At 32.7% G+C, this 27,470-nt stretch overlaps 1 protein-coding gene across 9 annotated transcripts in view; it reads right to left on the bottom strand.

The window, feature by feature from the left end:
* The window catches only part of DMD (dystrophin), a 958,404-nt gene that overhangs the window by 620,012 nt on the left and 310,922 nt on the right, over positions 1 to 27,470 (bottom strand). For all 9 annotated transcript variants that reach the window (XM_032193124.1, XM_032193145.1, XM_032193154.1 and 6 more), the window contains 2 exons: positions 23,054 to 23,248; positions 10,412 to 10,584 (listed from right to left, as the gene is read on the bottom strand). In XM_032193124.1, the coding sequence (XP_032049015.1) occupies positions 10,412 to 10,584; positions 23,054 to 23,248 (368 nt within the window). The remainder of the gene's footprint in view (positions 1 to 10,411; positions 10,585 to 23,053; positions 23,249 to 27,470) is intronic.

Raw genomic sequence — 27,470 nt, 5'->3', positions numbered from 1 at the left:
AAGACAAAAAAAAATCACCGTGAGAACAATCACAATGTGGAACAGGTTCCCAAGAGGTGGCGCAGTCTCCATTATTAGAGATTTTCCAGATCTGCCTAGCCAAAGCCCTGAGCAACCTGGTCACCCAAAGATGACTCTGCTTTGCACAGGGTCCTAAGGTCCCTTCCAACCTGAATTATTCTGTGATGTTATGACATTAAGGAAATTAAAATCTCTCACACATCAACAGAGCTACATCTTACAAAACACTTTGATGAATATCTGTGGACAGATGGAAAATTAAGGAGCAAGGACTAATCACACAGGGATAAGTTCCTAAAAGTGATTCTAGTGACTTTCATTATGATTAACAGGCTAGGAAAATAAAAGGTTCTATTTTTAACCCAAGAAAATTAGGCTTTAGTGGTTGTGCTATCATTCATTTCCCACAATAAAATAATAATATTCTGAATAATAATAATAATATTTTTCTAGCTTTTTTAGCCAATTTCAAGCAAATCTGACAGGAAAATCAGTCTCAAAGATAACTGCTGTTACAAATGTTTTTTTTTTGAAAATTGGTTGGCGGGGAGAAGAGTGAACATCCTGTTTGTGTTGTCCCACAGGAAAAGACAAGCATAGTGTCACTGTAGTCCATTTTGTTTGGCAGCTGTATTCCAGCCAGCCAATCAATACACAAATTGATCCAGGTTTGATACAGGTATGTTCTTTATACTGTGTTAAACATATGTGAATTTTTGTTATTGTTTTCAAACTTTGGCAACCACTTCTTTTAAATTTTGCTGCTGTCATACAATACTTGTAGACTCGTAGATCATCTACCCTGAACTAAGACTATATAATGTTATATTATCATCATATTGCTCTAATACATAGAGAACTATGTATTAGTTAAGACAATGTCTTAATGAAATTATTACTAAAACCCAATTTTCTTGACTGATATCATGCATAATGATACAGTAGAACAGCAAAATAATTGTCTTATTTATTTTAGTATAACTTTTGAAAGAATGTTTTCAAGCTCATGCTATGAATTAATCCTTTTCCTTTTATGGGAAAAGCAACCAGACACTTAAGATAATTACAGATCAGATTAGATGTCTTAAAATTAAAGTCTAGTCTAAAAGAAAATTATATACTCCAGGAGGCAACAAAGAATATAATATCAGAAAGAGATACTTGCAGTGGATCAATGGTATTGTTCCTCCAAAATAACAGCAAACAGGCATTTTACTTTTACAGAAAATATCTGCAGTGCTCTGCTTCACTTTAAGAAGTCAATTTCCCTTCCGTGTTAAATAAAACAGTATTATCTGTGAATCCCCAGATGAACAGATACAGGGCTAAATTATCTCAAGCATATAGACTAAAAAAAAATCTGGAACAGGAACTACTCTTGCAATCTGCAATGTATCTAGTGCTATAACGAAAACAAATTTTGTTCAGGTCAATGTCCATAATTTTCGGGATCAACCCAGAAGTCTCGAGTGGAATTTGCACAAAGCACAAAAAAAAGTTGTGCTTTGCACAAAGTTCAAACGAGAACTCACCCTTCAAGAAAAATAAATTTGAATGATCACCTCTACTGAGTTACTGAAGCTCACCTGGATGAAAGGCTAAACTTCTTAAGTGTTCCAATTGTCACTACCAAGATCTGTGACTACCACAGAACTTGCTACTTTGTACTCCAAATGTAATGTGCACCTCCTTTGACTCTTTGACATTTATGGTATGTAAAAAAAAAAAAAAAAAAAAAAAAAAAAAAAAAAAAAAGATAAAAAGCTGTTTATTAGAAGATAGCTACAACACAAACACAGCAGAGAAACGACAGTGACAAAAGCTGTATAAAGCAGAAAATTATATCTTCTGAATTCATCTACAGATGTTAAAAGACTAGGCTGCCTCTGCTGTCAAAAAATGTTTTCCAGGAGGAACTTAAAGGTAGGCATACACTGCACCACAGCAGCTACAGAGCAGCAATTCTTTGAGAAGCATCAAGGGAATTCTGCAAAAACACACTTTAGAACATCTGTTGTGTTGAACCCAATAGCAGTTCTTGCAACAGAATCTCTCATTCAGTGCACAGTTGACCAAATATTCAACTAGCTAAAAAATGCTTTGCACATCACAACCTAATGATCCAATACCAACAGTGAAAACGTACCTTAATTGTCTACACTTAAAGAAAGTAATAAAGTCATCACAAATAGGGCATCAGACTTGCATGCACACAGACACACTGCAACTCTCTGTGTAGGCTATGCCTACACAGATAGCTGCAGCTGAGGATGAATGAGAATGCCAATGGTTTGAGATGGCTGGATATAAATCAGGGGTTTCTGTGAAATTACATAGCTGCACCAACATACCATTTCTCTAAAGCAAGTATATCCTGCTTTCCAGCCATGTCTGTTAGCTTATGACACTAACTACCATGTTATATTATTTTTGATATCTCACACGAAGGCCCAAGATAATTTCCAGGCAACTCTAAGCCTATTTGCTTCTGGTCATATTTGTCTTCATACATATTTGCATTTTCATAGTTCTACAGCCCACATACTCATGACTAAACTCTAATATTTCCCAGATTTTTTAGTGTAATTCTTTGCTTCAGTCTGAACAGCAGAAGAAACCACTACAATGAAGAAACCAATACAATGACTTTTGTATGAATGTAATGCTTTTTTTTGTCACTGAGAATTTTACAGTAAAGTATGCTAAGTTATGAGAATCATCAGGTTTAGTGGTTAGTGACTTAAAAACACTCAAGATTTTTTTTTTTCCATTGAAACACTTTCACGGGCAGCACAAACACAAGCTATTTCAGATGAGATAATAAGACCTATGTAATAAAAATAATTCTGAATTATTTATTTTCAGTTTTATTCTACTCCACAAATACCTTCAATTCCCATATCACGAACTGTCTGCATTAAGCTCTAAAACTATCTGTATGACAGTGATTCAATAAATGTCTTCCCCAAAGCAACAATATTATTTCTCATCCTGCCTCAAATTTGCTATATAAATTTTAACAAATAATTTTAAATTTTACTTGTCTCTATTCCGTTTAGAATGGATGAATAAGAATTAGAATTCCATGTAGAATTTAGAATGTCTTATGTGTATATTAGGTCATGAAAACAGGTATTTTAATAGGAATATATAAGGCAAATTATTTTCCAGATTATATTGTAAAATTAATCTTTCTAGTTACAATCTAGACAACAAAAAATATTCCCATATATTTTGGGTTTCTTTACATTATAAATATTGACAGAAAGCCATATCTAGACTGACAATAATAAATGCATTTTTACATTATCTTATGCGTGTTTGTCATACAGCATTTTATACTTGTTTGCAAACAATTAAGGAACCAATGAAACCTACCAATATGTTAACTTGATGGTGTGATATTGTGGAGGCAAACCAAGTGTCAAATCTGTTGCATGAATTAGATTCTAAGACAACTGCCAGGCACTTTTATAACTTATGTATGGTATGGAAATAAATTAACTAATGCTAGCTGAATGGGTCAATTATTATAAGCTGCTTCCATGCTTTCTTTTTCAAAAATTTCAAAAAAACAAACAAATAAACAAACAAAAAACAACAACAACAAAAAGCCACATTTGAGCTGCTGTGAAAGCAAGGGAAAAACAAGCAAACAAACAAACCAAAAAAAAACCCTACCTCTCATGTAACTAAGGCATGGTGGCTATTTTGAGATTTGCATTTGAAAGGAAATAATTTTCTTCTCTCATTAAAGATGACATCCTGTCCTGGCTTTACCGCACATATTGAATCCTATGCTTTCAACAAGTTGCAGTCTTCCCTGTACTGCAATAAATCCAGTTAGCATTCATTCTTGTCATTCACTTTGTCAGAGGTAAGGCAAGGAACAAAGAAATGGCCATGGTGAAAAAGAGATCTATAACAACATTTTTACACGTAAATGGACACTCAGATGGGGATTAAGGCCTAAACATAGTTTTATAGCTGTATTTTAATGATAAATCCATGCAAGATTGGCACAGGATGCATGAGTTGTGTGCTTTCAAAGTAAGAGATTGAGGCCATGCAGGATATCTTCAGGCATCAAGATATTTCTAGAAACCTGTATTTAAGCAACTATATTTCCTCAGTATTTTAAACCTGCCTGGCTTTGCACTCATCAATGCTTTATAGATATTATCCTAAAATTATCCTATTCTAAAAAGAGAGACAGACAGTAAGTAGGTCCCTGGTCTGTATCCAGATGTCTTAGTATCCTATCTACACGTTTTCATCTAATAGAGCGCAGAGGCGGGATCTGATTCAGATGCCATAGATGAGCAAGATGAGGCTTACCAGTGATGTTCTCTGTGCTTCTTTTTTCTGTTATCTTGATCCACACATCAGATCAGCTCTCAACTCAACAACATTTATTAGTAAGTGATTATAACAAATGCTACAGTGAGGTGTTAAAAAATATGACCACAAAATAGTTACATCTCTGCCAATGAAAAGAATATTATAAGAAATGCTTTTCATCAGGTCTTATCAAGTTCTGAGTATCAACGCCTAATTTGCAAGGCAACTCACAAATGATTACCAATTGCACTGCTATCCAAAAATGAACTTTCTTTATGGTTTGTTCTTGTTACTATAAATATTGTTAGCTGTTTGTCACTTTTATAATACTGCCAACCTGTTTTGGCACCATTATTATGGATTTGGGATCTTCTCCTTGGTCAGAGAAGGGCAACCTGCTCTTGGTGTCCCTGCTTGAGCAGGTGGGGTTGAACCAGATGACCTCCAGAGATTCCTTCCTACCTCAGCCATTCCGTGATTCATGATCAGCTAATAAAAACCATTTTACAAAATATTTTTTTCTGATATAACTAAGACTGACATATGACTTTTATCATCTTTTCAGAATTAAAAACATTTTGTAAGGATATCTGATATGAACTTTCCCCAAATCTCTCAGAACATTTAAATTTAATTAGATTTCAGATTAATTAGATGAGCATTAGTCTAGTCTGTAAGGTATGCTCTGGAAAATAATTCTTAAATAAAACATGAAAAAGACAAAAAATAGTTTTCTGAAAACTAATAATAGGCTCTTTAAGACTGTAAGAAGAAAACAGTTTAAAATGTTTAAGGTCTACAATATCTGTAAAACAAGTATTTTGCTTTTAAATTAACATCTTTTGAGAATTTCTCCATTTTTTTTCTGCCTTGTGCTTCTAGATATTATATTCTTTGTGAATGATTTGCAACACCAATAGAATAACTTAAAATGAATATATTGTTGGTCTATTCTGGAAAAGTTTATTGCACTTTATTGATCCAGTAACTGTTAGAAAGGAACACTTTCAGAGAGTACGTGCTGTTGTTCACAGTAACAAGACTGTGGCAATAAATATCCTTAGAATACAATATCCTGACAAGAGAAAAAAGGTCTTCCAAAAGTGTTAAGTTGACAAGACATTATGTAGACAATCTTTAAAACATTTATTTTCTAATATAGATTTAGTAATTTTTTTTTCAGTTATTGTGTGTTGTTATTGAAGATTTAAAGGAACCTGTAGTGATTTCCTAAATATTAATAATTAATACAAAAATACACTGGATAAAACTGCTAAAAAGAAGGGAGACTATTGTTAAATTCAGGTATAGTGACAGGAAAACTTACGGTATCTAAATGATTATTCTTATTGGCACTTTAACATACATTTATAACATTCAGATTGTATTATCTTAATGTGACTATTGAAAAAAACATAAAAATTTAGTATCTCAAGTACACAGGTTGAAGTTACAAATTAAATGAGTTAGGCTCACAAAAAAACAAATCATGGCACTGCTGCTGCTGTTTCCCAGGGTTTGCTATGTACTCTGAAAACAAAGAAGCAAATTCCACTTGGAATGAGATGGTGTCACCCCATACATCTGTCAAAAGTACAATCACTGATCATGTTGTGAAATTAATTTGTACAGAAAAAAAAAATCACCTCCTATTAAGAAACAATGACAGACCTAGGCTATCTGTTGCAGACTTATTTTTTAAGTACATGAGTTTGTGAAAAAAAGCAAAAATTTGCATTCATCCTATGTTTCTGAAAGGCAAACAACTTCACAACTAAAAGAGCACAGAAAGGATGATCCCAGCATTTTTTATTGTACTTTTGCATTTAAATATTTCCTGTTATTTTACAGCAAGTACTCAAATATAGGCAAAACATTATAGTGACAATGTGAAGCAGCAAGGTTTTCAAAGACTTTAGAAGACTGGAGTTGTAATGCTATTTGAGTATGTATGATCACAATGAATTTCATTAAAATTGGCATGCTCCCTGTTGTAAAACAAATTGAAAATGTATTTTGTTTTCTTAGCAAAAGGAACACACTAAAGTTAATTACAAAGTATCTAGATATAAATTGGGACTTCCTGGAAATCTATTTCACACCAAAGATGAAAGATTTCCAGAATACGCTAACACAGTATGTAGCTAAGCTTTAAATATCTTAATGTTATCTACAATTAATAACTTATTACTGAAAAAAATAGTGAAGATTGGGGTTAATATCCAAAGATAAAGACAGAGGTATATTTCTTTGCATTAAAATTTGGTGTGTTTTTTAGAGAAGGCAAATAAAAGTAATGCAAAGAACAATTACTTCATCTTTATTTTCTTTGCCAAATAAACAATCTGTGCTTTAATATAAGCTTCTAAGGCTTTTAGTAACATGTGAGATGGCAGTGTACAAACCCTTCTTTCCATTCCACCTGAAGTCCTAAAGAGCACCTGATTTACACATGTCCAATTTCTACAAAGTAATGTGTAATTTCCTCAGAATTGACCTTAGATTTTTTTCAACTGTTTGTATAGAGTATTCATGACTTCTAAGTAGCGCACAAACACTTAAAAATTAATTTTCAGTTCTGCCTATGTCTAATATACAAATTTATTAAAAATAATAAAAAAAAAATCCCTACAGAAATGTTTTTCCTTTGATCCACCTATTTGCAATCACTATTAAACAAGACTTACTCAGATATTAGATTTTAACTGAATTTCTCCTCTTGGGTCTGGTGCCAGGATGTTCGGAGTGGACAACATCAGCCTCTATTGCTGTCAACTTCAGAAGTGAACATATTCCTTTTCAATGCTACATTAAGAGCAGACATTTTAGCTCCAGTGATTTTTTTCTAGTAACTATGTAGTGAATTCATACATCAGCCACTACATGCTAATCTAGCCTATACAATAAAAATATTACTGAAAAATAGTCAGAAGTTATCCTATACATGACAAAACTATATTGAAAATAAATGAAGAAAGAGATTTTGTTAAAGTTTTGCTTGCTTACATACGGTTGTAATGGAAAATGACAATATATTCTCCGAAGTTGTACACTGCAATCTCAGCTCAGGGAGACTTACTGAAAGTATCTTACTGAAACTTACTGAAGTGATACTAGAATAGCAGTAACTTTATTTATAAAATATGAACTTTAATGGGAATTCAACATGAATGTTTCTATTTATTTCTATGAGATTTAGAGTAAGCTCTCTGCTAATAACTGTGAAGGTAATGAAAGCTCTTCTGTGTTCCACCTATCATAGAGATCATTGTCTCTGCATTTACTTAAATAATAATTTCCTAATAATTACTTATTACAACCTTTTAATTACCTAAATCCAATATTCATAAATGAAAAAATAATAGTAAATTTCTTTCTGGATTCTTTCAAACATATAACACATACTTTCTCTAACACTCCCTTGAAAGCAAGAGAGTGTTCCAATAATACTTCCAAAACTGTCTTAAAACATCATCATCAGTAATGCTTCTCATAAACACAGGTTCATCGATGTCTCAATGGAAGACTTACACTGATGGTTTCATCCCTCACGGATACAAACAGCTAGAAGCAAAATGCTGAAGGCTGTATTGTCTTCTTTCATCTCCTCCCAAGCATTTGTGTGCAGTCCATTTTGTGTGCACCTCACAAAACTGCAGAAGCTACAGGGACCATCTCAGAGTTCAAACAAAACCAAGTAAACAGTGACACAGTAAAACTGACACCACAACTGAAATATTTAAAAGAAAACAAAAAGTGTGTGATTCCAGACAGCAGTCAAAGCTTATCACCTTGAGTTGGTGCCAATCATACTAAAAGAGGAATGCACCCCCAGGCAAACTCCAGATGGAAGAAAAATCATATTTTATACTTCTCTAGTACCTTTACCTGAAGATTTCAAAATATTTGACAAACATTAGTTCATTTTACCTCCAAATACTTTCTGCAGCTGGCTAAATATCACTGTAGTCCAAATAAGGGATAAACTGTCAGTGTTGGGGGACCAAGCTTTCAGCTAAGAGTACATCCTTGCTATGCATCAGTGGAAGAAAATGCACGTGGGGAAATTCTGAAGGTTTCTCACAGCTTGGTCTCTAAGTTATTGATTCCAATAACTAGAAGTTTGGTCAAAGCCACCTCTGGAAAAAACGCAACACCAAATATCCCCAGTTTTTATTATCTGTGAGAGCAGCTCTTGTGGTTTAGCCCAGGCAGGCAGCTAAATACCAGATAGCTCTGACTCACCCCAGATGGGATGGGGGAAAGAATTGGAGAGGGAAAAGTGCAAGAACTCATGGTTTGAGATAAAGACAGTTTACCAGGTAAAGCAAAAAACATAGCCAAGCAAAACAAAACAGGGAATTCATTCACTACTTCCCATTAGCAGGCTGGTGTTCAGCCATGTCCAGGAAAGCAGGGCACATCATATGTAGTGGTTTACTGGGAAGACAGATGGCATCACTCTGAATGTCCCCTCTTCCTCCTTTACCCCAGCTTTTATTTCTGAGCACGATACCATACAGCATGGGATACCCCTTTGGCCAGTCTGGCTCAACTGTCCCAGCTGTGACCTCCCCAGTTTCTTGTGCACCCCTAGCCTCCTCACTGATAGGGCAGCACAAGGATCTGAAAAGTCCTGGGCTCTGTGCAAGTGCTGCTCTGCAGCAACTAAAAACTATCACCACAGTTTTCATCAAAAATCCAAACCACAGTTTCATGAGAGCCTTTACAAAGAAAATTAACTCAATCCCAGCCAAAATCATGACAGCAGCTTGGCTCCAGACTTTGCTTCTGACTTATTCTTCATTTTTGTATATGTCATCATGACAAACAGAAGAACTTCTCTTACCACACTAGAACAATATAATATATTATATATACTTCAAAAAGAGTTAAATGCATATTAGAATCTCAAAATTTAGCTATGTCTGAAGATCCAATCTTGTAAAATTCCAATGAACTGACAATTTCAATGAATAGGACTATTCTTCCATATATACATATTTTCACTATCACATTAATAGTTTACATTCTCAGAATTGTCATGGACTTTTTGTGATAATTCAATAAATGTTTTAAACTATAACCTTTTATTTACAGTAAACTTATTTGTTAACTCTCAAATAACTCATACCACAAAAGAACAACCTTCCACCACCAACAAAAACAATAAAGCACGTCCCATAAATCAGAAACTTTGTTGCATCACTGCCATTAATATCTCATATACCATCAAATTAAAGAATTGGAAGAGCAATTCTAGAAAGTATAAACCTAGGTATTTTATTGCAAGATGCCAAAAATTTTCAACTTTGGGTATTGATAATAAATGACTGGATTGCTAGTCTCTGTTATGTTACTAATGAGCCACAACCAACAAAACAGGTTTCATTCAATTTGCATCAGAATGCAATTCCCAGATTACAAGTATACATAGAATATACTAAGAGAAAAAAATAAGTACCATGTGTACCATGAGATCACAAATTTATTATCCTTTTAATACCTTTCTATATTTCTCTTCATTCTCTTGACTTACTGTATGACTTCTAATATACAGAGAGATTTATAAAAAGATGACACTGGATTTAGAGCTGCTAATAATTCTAACTATGCTTCTTAGATATAAAGTGAGAACTGTTCCTGGAATTAGTAAATCCTTTATAATTACAAGGGATTTTACTCAGATACTCCTATCACAGGTTAAGATGTTTATATCAATAATGCTGTGTACAAGTACATTAGAATAACTAATAATAACTCAGAGTAAAGGTATATATCATTTTAGTGACATAGAAATATATAAGCAATACCCTGTCAGGTTTTCATCCAATGCTAATGATAGTTGGTCAATATATTTTCAATTTTACAAAAATGCTTATGAAATAAATAGCAAATTTCCATATACTTTCTATTTTCAGTTAGGAGAATGTATGGTTTACAGCTTTAAAAGGTATTTCCACAAGAAGGAGAGTAGGAAACAGTCACCAATAGTAAAACAAAAACTAAAGGATGTCATCAGAAATAACAATTTTTAGAAGGTACTTACGCCTGTCGGTCCCTGTACATCTTGTTAACTTTCTCCCATTGGAAATTAAGCTGAGTCAGCTTGTCTTGTATATTTGCTGCTTCCCTTGGTGTAGCACTTTGCAAAGCTGGTATCTTCTTGCTGTGAATAATATCTATATGACCCTGCAGTCTCCCCAGGCGATCTTTAATGTTCTGTAATATCAAGATTTTAAAAAGGAAAACAAAACATCAGCTGTAAAAAAAAACCAACAACATTGTTCATAAGCAAAAGAAAGGGGAGGAAAATGTACATTAAGCAGCAGCCTGGAAAATAATAACAATGTTACAATACAACCAGGTAGTAATGCCCATCCTTTCTTTGAAGACATAATTAACTATAGCTGAGAAAGGTGATGGCTGGAGGGGAAGCAAAGTACTGTTAATTCAGTCACTCTTTAATTCCCCTACAACAAGGTTACAACTGTTTTAACCCCATTTCTTCTTAAGAAACAAAGTCCCATTTTACAGGCTTATGTTTAAGAGTGTTTTTTAATTATTTGCTGTTTAGGTTCCTCTTTTGTACTTGTTTCAGCAGATATTACACAGAAGTCAAAGTTACAGCATGAGAAAAGTAGCTTATCACTGTTTTTGCCTTTTGCTGGATATTCACAACCCAATATTTGCAATTCTTTACTTAGTCCTTTATTCCTATTAATACTCAGTTCTTTGTGTTTCAGAGTAAGACAAAATAGTCAACAGTATTCCTTCATAAATGCATAATGCCCTCTGTTGGAAAACCAAGGAAGAAAAACTGAATTTACTTGGGGCCCTTAACATCTTTAAAGTGTGTGAAAACATTCAAATCTTCATACTTTGTCAATGGCCATTCATTAGCCAACTATCAGTCCGCTCACTACCATGGCTGAATTACACAGATTTTCATTATTTTTTCCTTGATAAACAATATTTAAATATGTTGTGCATTTTGTGAGCTAGTTCAACAGCTCTCTTTCTACTAAATCTTTTAAAATCATTTGAATTACTGAATTTGTTGGAAAACTCAATGCTGAGTTTATTGTCATAAACTCTGTACTGACTTCACTATAAGGTATTAAATGTAACAAGAAGTCATACCGGAGACTTTCTTCTTGTGAATCCATATGTATGTAATGAAGTCCTTAAGCAGAGGATTTCATGATACATTACAGTCTACCATGAACAAAAGCACAGTTTGGTACTTCTATGATTTTCTTGTTCTTTACCAGGAAGAAGACACAAATATATTTTGGATCCACCAAAAAACACAAGTTGCATAAGCTTGCCTTTCAACCTCATGTTGTAAATACTAAAGCCAGAGAAACAGCTGCTGGTTTTGAAGGAAAAGCATGCCTTTTATACAACTAATTTATACAGCTGTCATATTGATACAATGTTACAGTCCTGGTAACATACAACATAGTATAACCAGAAAGGAAACTCAAGCAAAATGAATGCTTCTGAAATGCATGTTAACCATTCATTCTTTAAAACTTTTAATTTCTGTTTCTTCCAGGTGTCCTCTGGCCTCAGTGCCACAAGGAATGTGATACTTGTTTTAGGGGTTTTATTTTTCTTTCTATGGTATTTCTGTTTGGAAGTAAAATGTTCTTTCTTCCAGATTAGTCAAGATATCCATGTTAAGAAAGAAATGTCTAATCTGGTAATTTCCTTCAGCAAATCGAAAACATTTCTTCACTAAAATCAACTCAATTCTTTTGAAAAGCTCTGGGCATTGTTCCTTACAAAGCTGAACTTCCCGTTATACATCTTGCTGCATAAATAAAATGAAGCAAGGCATGAAAGAATTTAAAAAGATGCTTTGGATTGGTGACTGCATCAATATGTCTCTAGTATAAAGTTAGACTTCCTTTTTCTGAAGATTGTAAAGTTAAGACTTCTTCATAATGAAAGGCTAACAACTATGACAATTTAAGCATTTGAAACAATAATTTGGATGGTGCAAACAAAACTCACAAAAATCTGGACAAAACTAGACAAATCATCTGATATACCAGTGAGACCCTAAAAGCCTCAGATGATTCTTGTGATAGGTATACACAAATAGCAGTGCAAAAATTAATGTCTTCTTATTACGTTGTTATAGTATCTAGCTATTTCTCACCATTCCTGCTTTTTAATGAATTCCTAATACAGGCATGCATATGTCTTGCTGCAATTGCTCCACAAAGATAGGTATACTATCTGCATAAAAATCTAGTCATATTCAACTCCAACCATTTCTTCTAGCTCCCTAGATTTCCAATGCCATTACCTCTAACTCTTCTATGGTGTCTCTTATTTCTTCCAAAATACATATGTCTCACATTGCATATTGAGAACTTACAGCTAGGAACTTATCAGACCAACTGACGAATTAGTCTTAATTCTTGCTTAACACAGAAATATTCTTCAGTTGCTGTGCACAGCTCTGCAGCAACTTTGGCCCATAGATAAGGGAGAATGCTGATTTGACAGAGTTATGAGAGGTACAAATTACCAGTCTGTGTGTGAGCTCTTTCACACTACCAGCACTTTCAAAAGGAGGCAGGGATCAATGGATGTTGGGCTACTTCACAGTAAGGAGAAAAAGAAAAAAAAAAAAAGCTCTATTTCATCATGCAGAAAAATATCAGACTTGGATTTCCCTTGTTAATGAAGAACAGGCATCAGATTTGAAGTAGTATGGGAGAGATTTTGTAATTTGGTTATAATGTAAAAGAAATAGAAGAAAAAAGACCATTAGTATGAATGGGATCTTCCTTAACCCATTGCCATTCTGGTTATTGCAAATGAATCTATCTAGAGTCCCACAGCCATTTTCTTAGAAGGTTTCTGACAGATATGGACTGAATTCAGTCTGCACTGAATGTTTTTTTTGTTTGTTTGTTTTGTTTTTTTTTTAATAGTTGTTTTATCTCTATGGGCTGTAAAAGATAAGAATGCTGTAGTTATTGAGGTACAACAGATATCCAGTGTAAGCTCACACCATCCAGTGGAGTTATCAACAAGAAAATAAAAGCTGTACTAAGCATTTACAAGCACATATTCCATCACATTGTTATGCCTTTCCTGTATTCCCACTCAAAGTTATGTCTCAGGCATACAGCTTGGGTTTGGTAATACAAATGAAGAACAGAATTGTCTTTCCTTAGTTTCTCCCAAAGAAACAGCTTTCATCTGTTTTAAGTATAATTAAAAATAATAATAATAATAATAATAATAATAATAATAAAATAACGCTTCTTCAGTGTTCTTCTGTTTACCTATTCTGAAGGACAAGTACCCCACTTATATATCAACATTGTACTAAAAGAATGAACTAGAGGTCTGATCTTGAAATATCTTGCTTAACTGTACAAGCTGAAGTCCAGAGCACATTCTTCTAGCAGCACCTTTTACAGCTAGAAAAAAAGTGCTCAGTTTTGTAAAAATTTGATTGTCTCTGTTTATAATATTCTCAATGTTACAAGCTTCCAATTAATGCATTTTTAAAAGGTTCTTTTATATTCTATGATAAAAAGAAAGAGTCTTATGAATCACAAATTATTAACAATTTAAATGTAGTTTAAAGGTTATTTTTAATTATGAAAACTTGACACCAAGGTTTTACTTTATCTGTAAGTATTTCTAGTATTATCAAATAGAAACTGTGGGGGTGTATTCTTTTATGCATTCTCTGTTTCAGAAATAATGACACTTGAACTTTATATATAATGCTCACTGGACCATCCATGTTTTGTATGTTAAAAATATTTTCTTTTTTCTTTTCTCCATTTTAATGGAATTCATTTTTAAAATATTTTACACACTTTTATTGATACATATTATTTTAATTTTAAATATTCTAAAATTCCTGAATGAAGTCAATCATGAAATAAACAGTGCTATACTTAAAGCACAGTGAAAGTAAATACGAATTAAGTTAGATGCACAAAATAAATTAAAGTGTAAATAGACAGAGGTGTGAGGAACCCACTACCTACTATTTCTAGTCATTATTCCAACGTATGAACTTTGGGAAAACTTACCAGCTCTAAACATGTTAACTTGCATGCTTTTTGCACAAAGTTGATAATAAAAGAATCAGTAGCAAACAGTGAAGAACAGTAATTGAACTCAGGTAATATATTTCAGTAAAAAACAGAATTAAGTATGAAAAAGGTGTTCAAAACCTGAAAATTATGATAATGTTCAGAAAGGATATAAAATGTCAATTTAAATGTTAATACGCTTAAAGAGATATGGAAACAACTTCAACAGGTACTACTCAAAAAAGTAGCATTTTTTTAAAAAATACTATGACAAGACATAGATTGCTAGTAAGTCAAAAGTTAAAGGTTTACAGTGACAGCAGATTTTTTCACATTACTGTTATTCCCAAAGCAATGAAATTCTGTACTATTTGAATTACTTTCTTTTTGTTTGGATACGTTGTCTTCTGTCATGTGTTTTCTCTCTGACTCATATAACACGATATTCAGACAGTAAGACATTTATGATTTATTATTAAGTACCTACAAATGTTATTTTTCTGGCATAGGAATTTAAGTAATGGACCAAGGAATCTATGTTTATATATATCATGTAGCTGACCAAAAAAAAAATATATATATAAGTATTTAGTTAAAAAAATAAAAGCTTAGGATTCCACATATTCCTAATGCAGAAAAGTCAAAAACTCCGAAGTTTGGAATGTCAGTATTTACATGTCCTGACCTTTCACTTCCATTTACTCCCCTACTCAAAAACCACACCCTGAAGCAAACACCAGGAAAAAAAGCCTGAGTCCCATAAATCCAGATGGAGCATGCTGAGGTTTTGTAACTATATTGTGCACATATAATTAGATTATTGCTGGGAGCTGTGGGAGACCTTACTAAACTGCAAGGTGCTGATCTTTAATAGAGATTATGAAAATAATGATTTTGTGGAGGTGATAATAAATTGGACATTAATTTCATTTTGATGGTAAAAAGCATAATATGGCACAAAATTTACAATGTGTCAAATTTCACGTCCCTGAGAAATGACAGTTAAAAACACTATACCTAGTGAAGGTTTTTGGTTAAACTTGAAAAGCAATGTTGTGTTGTTTTGTTTGTTTTTGGTTTTGTTTTTCCTCTCTATTCATGTTTTCCAGAATGTAATAAATATGTTTCTTGAGATCTATAGCAATGAAACAGCAGAAATGCAAGAGAGACATTCAGCAAAGGAAATTGCAGCCCTGTTGATTGAAATATATGGTAATTTCAAATCTTTGTGTATTATATAGGGAATATCAACACAACTTCTGTAACAATGCAGTATAAAAAAAAAATGATATCAAGTAATTCAAAATCTATTTCCTTTCATAAACAATATATTACTCATAGTATAAACAAATACCCCATTATGTCACTATTATAAAAAAAAAAAAAAAAAGTTTGAAGAATGACCTCCCACACCTTTTTTTCCACTACGCTCCTTGTCACCAATTATTGTTGTCTCCATACACAATTTAGTTTCTTCTCATGTACATCTTGTTTACGTGGCTCTGACCTCTATTTTTAACTTCTCAGAATCTTTACTGGTTATTTTCTATACTTTCAAATGATTTAATATACTTTTAAAATTAAACACAGCAAAGCTGTACTACTTATTGAGAAACTGTTACATTCTGAATACCATATTCTGACTCTTATTGCAGAACACAAGTTGCCTTCTGGACAATTAAGCGTGGAGAAAATATTCTGAACCTATAATTCAGTTCACCAATCTTACATATCACCATTTTTCCTGTCATTGCTCTGCATCATTATTTAGCTGCATTTTTTAGAAAGTTAATTCCTTTTAGTTTTTAACCAAACTAAATCGTTGTGTTCATTTTTGTTCTCAATTTACTGCACACTCTTTCCTTTCCCAACATTTAATAACTGCATCAAATAATGGTAGTTTTCATGAAGCTTTTGGTGGTTATCCTACTAGAAACTTTCTTCTATGCAGAAATTTCACATACAATAAAGTTGCATCACAGAAGCATGAGCTAGCCTAGGCAGAAGACTAGGCAGAAGCATTTAGACTGCAAAAGCTATTTTTAGTTTAACAGTCTTCATAGACAGTCTGAGCTGAACTGAAGCTCTCCCCAGCCTTCTAATGTACATCTTATACATTCATCAACTTAACTTCTAACTCTGTGGCTCCTCATTTTTCTTAAAAAAGAAACTTCAAAAATATCTGCATAAACTACATGTACTGATTCCTTTTTATTCAGCATTTATGAATTCTTCTGATTCTACTAATGGAGGATTTTAACACTTTTTTTTTCTCTCTCTTACAGTAACAAAACAAATCAAACACATAAAAGACTCAGACAATCTCATATCTAGTTAATATATTTTGGAAATCTCTAATAATGAATTTCGTAGAATCATAGAATGGTTTGGGTTGAAAGCAAGACCTTAAAGATCATCTAATTCCACTTCCCACTAGATCAGGTTGCTGAAGGCCCCATTGTCCCATTCAACCTGGCCTAGAACTCTTCCAGGGATGGGATTAAAATTGATTCAAATTCTGTATATTTGAACCATGGGCACAACAGAGTATACTGGTATATTAGTAGTAACACTATGATTAAATGATAGGGTAATTAAAAAAAATAATCATTTTATCCAACAAAATCCAGAAATACTTACAAATAAATAAATAAATATTTTTATGACAAAATCTGAATGTCTCTGTGACAAAACGTGGTTGTCATTTTATAACCAATTAAAGAAATCAGGCTGTATTTACTATTTTGTAAATCACTGAAATCAAAATCCTTATGAAAATCTGACATCAATGCTCTGAAATAATTGCATACAAACAAGCAAACAAAAATAACCTAGGTTCCTAAAGCTCTGTAGCTGTAAATGCTAAAACAAATTACTCTGCCAAAAGAGGAAAAGGAATGTTCCGTAAGGCCTCTTTATTACTAGTAACTTGAATCCATGTGTCCTGAGAAATGTGGCTTACTAGCAAACTAGAGGAAATACTTAAACCAAAATGAGAATGGCAGAAGCCTTGTCTCTGGGATGATTCACACTAAGGAAAATGTTTCCTCCCTTGGCAGCATTCTATCACCAAGAGCAAAAGGTGGCTGGACCTGTGGCATTACTCAACAAACATCATTTGACTTTCCCAGCATATCTTGCACTCAGTGTTCCTTATTCTACCTAAATCTTGGTTTTATATTCTCAGGCCATGGATAAGTAAGGTTTTCAATGTTATTAAACTGACTATAAGATACATCAGGGGATAAAACTATCAAATATCTCCAAATCTTCTCAAATTATATCCCTTGAATATAATAGAGGCATCCTCATCACAAAAACACATCCACAACTAAAATTTTAATGAGCAGGGAAAAATGTAATTAAATGTTAACATCTGCCAGGCTGCACTCATTCAGTCAAGTTAACTAGCCTTCTTCTCAGTAAGTCTGAATATCAGCTAATCTCATCAGCCCAAGAAGTACTTACTGTGTTTGACATGGTAAAGTAAATAAATGAAAAGTAATGTGCCTACATATATTGAAATTGTGTGTGTATATATATATATATATATATATATATATATAAAACAAATAGATCAATTTTCTAAACATCAAAAATAGAGTAAATGCATTTATTCACTTTAGAATTGATAAATGGCATATTCCTTAATGTTGAGAACTAGTAGCGTATGGAGAGGCATATAATTTCTGATTTATATGTCAGACTCGTGCTTTTGTTTGAAGCAGAGCTGCTGTAGACAAAAGAAAGATAATACAGCTGACCTTCTGTAAGAGAAATACACAACTGAATGGCATAAGGTTGTCCAAGAAAAAAAAAATGATATCATGTATATATGTGTCTGCACAAACCCACGTATCTCACATATATACCCCATTCATGTTCAGGAGAATAGCTCCAAGCAGTTAGTTACCAAAAATGCCTTGGGAGACTTTGTAACATGGTTAAGAGAAGTGCACAAAGCTTTAATTTTTAAGAAAAAGAAAAGGATTATAGAAAATCATTAGAAACTGAAGTGACAGTAGCCTTTGGGGAATGATCCATCTCATCTCATTGCTCTTGAAAACAGAAACCTGAGTGCTAGGGACTCAACTCCAGTTTGTTTTCACTACCTGAAATTTGCCTGTATCTGACAGGAAAAGACAACTTTCTGTAATAATCCAGCTCTTTCATAGTTCGCGCACAAAGCAGCCACTAGCACTGTTTTACTGACATACAGTTAGTGCATTTGATTACACACAGTTCTAAGATACAGTTAATTGAGTTTTAGTGAGTTGCATCAGAAAACTGCAACTGCATGAACATCATGCATCATGTTAATAGATGTTTCTTGATAAGAGTCACCTTAGACACACCAAATATGGATTTCAATATGCAAAAATTAAAATTTACTTTTGGCAATCCGAACATAAATAGAACAATGCTTAACAATTATATAAGTAGCAGGTTTCTTTTGATATGCAGTGGTTTTTGGACTAATTCCAAAAACAGCAATAGCACAGTTGATAGTAATCATGAATGCCTGGAAAATTCCACAAATTATTTATAATATTAAAATTAGATATGGGTATTATTTCTTTAATAAACATTATTGAAAAGGGGATTATGTAGGTATTCTGGCTGTCAGAATACACAGATGCATAACATTAACATTACATCTCTGTATCCTGAAATAAGCCACAGTAGGAATCTGCTCAAAAAAGAGCTCTGTCAGCAGATGAAGGGTTATAATTATCATACAAAGGCAAAAATAATAGAAAAAATAAATATAGCAGAGAATGAAAATACCTATATTTAAGAAACAACAGCAACAAACAACCCAATTTTTAACTAAGTGAAGAGTTGACTCAAAATATACGAGAATGAACTAGAACAAGAACTATTACAATGATTATGCAAGGAGTTGCATATATAAGAAACCTCTTTCTCAAAGAACCAGATGGCTTTCCATATTAAAACTATTACATAATTGTAAAATATTATAGCTAAATGTAGAATCATATTTTACAATACAATGTTCCTGCCAAAATTAAGAAGATTTAAAAAAAAAACAAAAAAAAAAAAAACAAAAAAAAAACAGCCTGGTACGTATAGGCCTTACTGCAGATTTGCATTGTTAATTATGTTGAGTAAGTAGCCTCAGAAAATAAGTGTTTTGAATTCACAGTTAACATAGTTAATTAATGAATAGGCATGACATGCTGTGACTATAACAATTCTTAATATGAAATTCTACTAACCAGTTTCTCACATATGGCTATAAATGCAAGTTAGATTTCCCAAGTTCCAGATAGACTGTTTCATGTTAGTGCACTCATTTTTGCTATGTGTTAGTAAACAGAAGTAGGTTAATTCTCAAGTTAATAAATTTATTTATTTTGGTGTACACATATCACACTAAATAATCTGGAATTTGTACAAGCTTACATGAGATCATCACCACACAGGAAACCTCTGGTGTAGTAAAAGTAATGTAACTTATTTTCTAGAACAAGATTAACTTAAATAAATGCAAATTTGTATTTTCATTTAACTTTCAGGGAGCATTTGGAACATCCAGTGCCAGTATGGATAATTAAACTCTTTGAGCTGTCTTCCCTATGAAGGTATTTAATCCTTGCACTTGATCATGTCTTGAAATCTATTGTAATTACATTTAATGTTATATGGGGAAATCAGAGATTATGAACATAGAACTAGCATGAAATTCCAGAGAGTTATATTTAAAAAAAAAAAAAACAAACAAAACTCTTGTCTCCAAATTGAAATGAAACATCACCATTGACAGCAGACAAAAGTACCATAACGTTTGTGCCTGTAGCAAAACTTGTCCTATTTTGGGAGCATCTCATTAAGTCCAATATATTAATCTTTCTACCTATGAACTATGATTTCCCATATAATCAAATGGAGTTTCATCTCTGACAGAACTATAATATTTAAATTGTTTCTTAAATAATGTAAATGCAGTGATGAACAAGTATGTAGAGTAGGTTAGGTATATATGTATTAGGACGTACATAACAGAGCTTTTAATAGGATAATAAAAACATTGAAATTGCTGACTTTATGAGATAAAGAGACAAGACCATTCTCTATTTCTTCCACTCACTAAAACTTGCGATGACAAGAACATTCCTAGAATCTGGTTTCAGCAGATTTACTAAACGTGCCCATAAAATCATTACAATTTACTAAATGTTAGCAGTTACAAGATTTTGGCTAGAAATAATCTTATTTTGCTATTTTACATCTATTTGACATAAGAAGTCAGTATTAGAATTATCTTTGACAAATAATACAAGCATTTTTTAATTTGTATTAGATATTTGTCCCATTAGATTTCAGGTTTAACTTGACTGATTTCAAGCAATCAGGTTTAAGTCTTACTATACATATTTACTTTGCAGAAAAACATTCAAAGAAGTTAACACTGAAGGTTCTTGTAAATAAACTTATTTTTCCTTTTAAGGATTAATTAAAATGGATCATTTCTGAATGGGAGTGGAAAAAAAAAAATCACAGTTTTAAAACACAGAGCTATTCATGACAGCTTTGTAATTTGATTCATGCAAATCTGTCAGGGATAAAAATCAACTACAATTTAATTTCAAACCTTTTCCAACCAACTGCTGAACAATTTATGCACTACTTTTCTATTTTTACTGCAAGATAATGACAATGATGAATGCTTTTACTCGGAAATAAATATTCATTAAGCAGGCTCAGATCAAAACTATACCCTTCCAAAAGCCCTCAAATGTGTGAAAACCATTTGCCTTTTCTAAGAATTTATTTAGGAGAAAGATGGAAATGTTCCCACAAATGCATCTCGTAACAATTTAATAGTTCAGTTAAATTAAACCTATGACAATACTTGCTTCTAACCTAATCAATATTATTAAAGTTGGTGTCAACTCTAATAATACCTAATATATGTGGGTAAACAAGAGATTACTTATGGATGTAAATCAGATAAAAGTGGCCCAAATGTAAAGCATTAAAAAGCACTAATCAGAAGTCAACTGCCAGTAAATTGCTTGATGTAGGTCACTGTATTTCCAGCTCATCTAGTAATGAACATAACGAGTTTATAGACAAGGACCAAGTGGTAGCTCATTAGGTATGATTTACATGTTCTATGACTTTTTTTTTTGGGGGGGAGGGGGGTGGTGACATTTTGTTGAGATTAATTATTTTAAATGAAGAATTACAATAACTGGCACATTGTATGCTCTAGAAATTAACTTGGGATAGACAATACTCATAACCCTTTTAATCTACTGGTACTAAATCAGAAGATGTAAAAGGAATAGTCTGCTGTTACTTCACACAGTCCTATTATCAGTTATATTGTTTCCCTTGCTCCAGTATTTTACTGATACGCTTCACTGGATGAGCTACACTGTGCTGGCTAAGGAAGTGAAAACACCTTAATTTTTGAGAGCTAATAAACATAACTGTATCTGTGTGCATGTGCATGTATACACACACAGACGCGTAAAATATATAGGATTTATAGAGATATCTATACAAAAACTATAAATGGCCACTTTGAATGTCCTTACCAGAGCCCCTATTCCAATTCTTCAAAAAAGCTTCTTTCAGACATGACTGTGGAAAAATTCTAGCCTCTCTAGGCTAAAGTTTCCTTTTGTTAAAAACTTTCTTTCCCCAAAATTATCACAGCAAAAATGGAAATGTGGTCTCTTCATGCTGGATGACAATTTGAAATTTCTGTAAATATATACAGAAGTTGAGCATGATTTTTTACAAGGCTTTACTCACAAACATTCTGCTGAAGCAGATAACTCATTCACCTACTTAGGCTTACAGCTTTAATCTTGTTCTCTTCTAAGCTATTCTGTGTTGGAAAAATTCCACCAATTTCAAGGGATTTCACTTTTACAAGTAATGAAGAAACTAGACAGTACTATTTAAAGGTATATTAACAATACTGAATTAGCTTTTTCTTAACTACAATAGCTATCTACTGGCCAGTATTTTCTGTCTGGTTAATTAAACTCTTAACAATTACACAGAATATATCTCCAGTTAGACTGCAAGCTTTTGTAGTCTAGCATGCAATGAAACAGCTGAATTTTACTTGTTTTTTCTTTGTTTTCAAAGAAAAAATAAAGCTGCCTAGTGGACAGGTTTCAAGCATTTACTTTATATACATATTTTACATATTTTATTTACATATTTATTTACATATTTTATTTAAATTAAACACACACACACACACAAAACAAAAACAAAACCAAAAGAAAACAATAAAACTTGAACTACACATTTACAATTATAAATATATAACTGCCTCTCTTTATCCTTTGTTTCAGTCCTTCACTCATGGCCATGCTTTGAAGATACCTTAATGCTACTGCTTTTCTTACAAATGAAACAGATAAAAATAAATGAATCCACCGCTGTCCTTACATTTCATGCCAAATGTAAGGACGCTTATAAACACTTATAAACTTCCGTATTTGCACATATCACAGAGGGGCTGAGTACTTATAAAAGGATATATATGAGAGTGAGCACAGGCTACCAATATACAGAAGCCCCCACATCACAGAAACATACCACTGTAAAGAAAATTGTCTTACCTTGAGACAATCTTCTTGTCTCAAGAGATCCTCATAATCCTTAACCTGCAGAACAGGAGAATTAAGGCGTTCTTCTACTTCAGACAAGGCTTGCAGAAGCTGAAGGATCTCTGCCAGGTATGTAGAAGGCACATAAGTGGTTTCCACAGTCATACTTTCAGTCATCACAGAAGTTGTATCTTCATGAACTGTTTGCTAGTATAGATATACAACAAAATGCTTCCTTTAGTTTCTCAACATTGCACAAATTTATAATTTAATGCAATTTCCAGTTCAGAATTTAGAACCAATTAAAATAATTTATAAAGCCAAAAGAAGGAATTATTTGATTTTTTTACATAGATTGCTAACATTTCACTAGTTTGTTTGAAATAGCAGGTACAAAATTAATCCATGCACAAGTATGCCATCTTTTCTTCTCTTGCTCTCTTTCCAAGGAAATGAAGATAGAAAACACAGACGTACTCTGAGATTATCGTATTACTAAGCTTTAGTGCTAACTCTTTCATTTCAAATTTTCACACCTCTTTAAGAATCTGTCCTTCATTATAGAAATTCCATGCATGTAAAGTACTAAGTCATTTCAAGTTGTCAAATAAAATAATGACTCATATAACAAATATGAGTTCCTAAAAAACATCCAACACAAAACAACTAGATCTTCTAAGCACTCACAGCACTATACCTCTCTCTTCAAACAAGAAAGTATAATATGGAATTTAATGATTTGAACAGTCTTAAATGAATCAAATTCCAAAAGAAAGGAAGTTCCAGCAATACACCTCCTCAGGAAATAAAAATTTCCTTTATTTATTTATTTGTTTATTTATAAAATCTGTAATCTGGACAAATATGAACTAGATGCTCTATTCTGAAAACACATACATATACCAAATGTAAAGAGAACCCAGAATATTTTGGTTCTGATCAAATAGAGAATTGGTCTATGGCATTTGGAAAGATATTGACAAATAAGGTGACAAAAGTCTCTAACAGTAAATTCTCTATATTTATGAATTGATATGTTTGTGGATCATAGGAAAAAAATAATAAATACCAAAAAGTGTGCTTGGAGCTTCATTTAAATAAGCTCCAAATAGACAATCACCTTCATCTCCATTAGAAAAGGTAAAAGTCAAAAATATAAACTCTGGTCTTGATAAGCATAGGTTATTAGTTGTTTTATCACAGCATATAGGATTTCTAATGTGGGACCAGGATTCGTTGGGGTTGATACCTGCCTTCTCAAAACTATAAACTTTACTTGTTGTAGACCACAAAGAATTTTTACAAGCAATCATTGATAAACATTATCTTAAAAATGATATTACTTAGTCCTAGACTTAGTCCAAGACTTAGTCCTAGACTCCATCCTAATAGAGACGATAAAGAATTTTGGAGTACTGTATGTGAAACACAATGGTCCATGGAGAACAGCCCTGTCCATCCTTTCATGGATTCTCCTCTCAGTTACCAGTCTTAGTCACTTCGTTCTTCAATTTTCTTTAAAGAGTCTTAATATATGCACTCACACACTCAAGATGATGTATGCATATCACAAATAAAGTCCATGAAGTTATCTCTAGACTTGTGTTATTCTGCTGCATTTTCTATGCAAATTTAATTGCTCTGCTTACATTCTTTTAACTAAATGACTGTCGCAGGACATCTGCTAACACGGAAAACTCTCTAATTAGCATTGTATCACTACTAACATTTTTATTATTTAAAATAAATTGCTGAAAAAAATAAAAATGCCCCCACTATTTTTCATGAATAACACTCGGCAAAAATAACAATTTACCCCAGTTAACCCAAAGGAAAAAAAAAAAAGTTCTAATCGATTAGATAATGGGAGTTACTCAGCAGGCCACTGAGGCATACAACAATAATTTTTCATTCCTCAAGACTGTGCTGGGACAATTCTACATGCAGTAAAGAACTTTAGATCCACACAATGAACAGTTTAACTACAATTTTGTTTTCCTTTTTTTGACTGAGAAGACAGAATATTTATATTCACAGTTATTAAAAGAATGGTAAGGGTGTAAGGCTAGTCACTAAGGTTGCATAAATATGTAAAGTGTAAAAAATAACAATAAAAAATAATTACATTCTACAATTGTATTTGCTTAATCCCTTTTTAACCTGAATTTAGCCTAATCACTCTGTATACATCTTGTATACATGTAACTGTTAAATTAAGTAAAATCTGTGCCTTCTTGCTCTAAATAATTATTGAAATCAGACAGAAATCAAGCAGAAATTTGATGTGTGAGCACTTCACAGAATATCATGTCTGACTAGTTACAGTAGCACCAAAACTGGGTTTCTTTCCACCACTGCTACAAACAAGTGATAGAAAAGCATAGTTCCAAGCAAAATTATTAAAAATCTGAAGAACATGATGGACTTTGTATGACCTATACAGTCTACTCAACCCTCAAAATATGTGTTATATTTAACTCCGCAAATGCTAACGAGCTGTATGCAGCCAAAATTTCATACTACCTTTTACAGAAAACTCAACATTGTTATTTCTGACAGCCAAACAATTACTGGTGTAGTTCCACAGGGAACATGACTCAGGAGATTTCTAATTCAATTGAGTCACTTATGTTTATATTACTAGTTAAACTGTAAATTACTACAGCCAGATGAATAAATAGATGGATTGCTACATGAAAGAAGTCTGCTAGAACCTGCCCTCATGTTTGGCAATATTATGTCATACTTTATTCTAAAGAAGTGTAACAATCCAAATTAATAATTTCTGAATGCTATTTAAATAAAAAACTTCAAAATGTGATAAAGCTGAAGTTTTAAAGCTGAAGTGGGTGTTTCAGGACATCGCAGGAATTCCTTTCCTTCTGTCTTGCCTTCATCAATAGTGTACCAGAGCCCAGAATATGACATCTTGCACTAAGGAATGAAGGATAGACATTTGCAGAATTGCTAATTTTAATCAGAAAAGAAGGGATTTTTTTTTGGTTTGTCCATTGAGTGCTGGAATTATCTTGAAGATACAACAGGCACAGTCCTTCCCTATATTCTGGACAAGCTATATTACCAGAAATACTCAGCTGAAATTGAATTGTATACTAGCATTGCAATAAGAAAAAAATAATAACAATAAAAGAAAGGAGAACCACCTGGGAACCACTGCTTTGAAAAATAGTAACAATTCAATAAAGATGTTCGTCATTGTTAATGCCAAAACGGTTAATATTTTGGCAAGGTAGTTAACATTTTATAAAGATTAAAGATAAAAAAAATATATAAGAAAATGTAAGTTTTCTTAAATCAGAAAATTTAATTTTTTCAATAATTGTTTTAAATACACTGTATTTAATGAATTGGCGGAATACATAACTATTTAAAAATACCTGAAAATATTTGAAAACAAATTATTTTAAATAATAAAAATAATTATTTTAAAAGAATATAATACAAATAAACATGAATGATGGGGAAAATGCTGTTGTAAATGGCTGTTTTCCATCATTATTTCTGCAAAATAACTTTTAATTGATGTTAATTTATTTTGCATTTTTACACAATTGTCAGTAACATACTGATGTGCAGAACATTTTGTTCTCTCTGAAAAAGCAGTTTCTTTTGGGTAAGGCTTAGCATTTCATACATTCCTTTTTACCAAATGTCATTATCAATAAGTTGAATTTTCTTCTCCATTATTAGCACATTTTTAATCATGGGATAGAATCTTTCCATATATGTGGCTTTACATACATATGATAAATAAACAGATTTTATTGACAGATAAGTTCTACCTGGTGCAACACAAAGAGCTGCACCCTACAAAAAAGACCAATATACAAAACAAAATGAAATAAAGAAACAAAGCAAAAAACAAACAAACAGACACAGGAATAATGACATTTTTGCCAGCAAATCAATATCCCCACAAAAGAAGTATCTTACAAAAGAAGTATCACAAAAGAAGTATGGTTCCTTACCTCTACGATAGTATTACCTTGTACTGTCACATTCAACTAGCCTTGGAGCTAGTTTATTTTCTATTAATACTGGAAAATCATGCGTACGTATGCATCTATCTGTCTGTCTAATCTCTCTCCATTTCACCCTTCTCAGCATAGACATTTTGTTTGCTGTTTCTGCAAGGGGAACAAATCCCAATATCACTTCTACTACTCCAACTGTTTATAGCCCCAACTGTACTACATTGACCTTGACAAGTGCTCTATTTTTGGTGTCTTCTCAGTATAGGCATCCAAATTAATAGCAACCTGAACGCACTGTGGTTTTAATAATAATAAGTTAATAATTTCGCACAAACAAAATATGCAGGAGGAATGAAGTAGTAAACTACTGTACTTTATACTACCCCTAGGAGCATCCTGATGAGAAGTTTGGGAAAAGACAAAGAAGCATGTGC

The sequence above is a fragment of the Aythya fuligula genome, chromosome 1 (genome assembly GCF_009819795.1).
Source record: "Aythya fuligula isolate bAytFul2 chromosome 1, bAytFul2.pri, whole genome shotgun sequence".
In the NCBI taxonomy this organism is placed as follows: Eukaryota; Metazoa; Chordata; class Aves; order Anseriformes; family Anatidae; genus Aythya; species Aythya fuligula.
The sequence above is the reverse complement of the archived record's forward strand: the minus strand, read 5'-3'. Positions and strand labels throughout refer to the sequence as shown.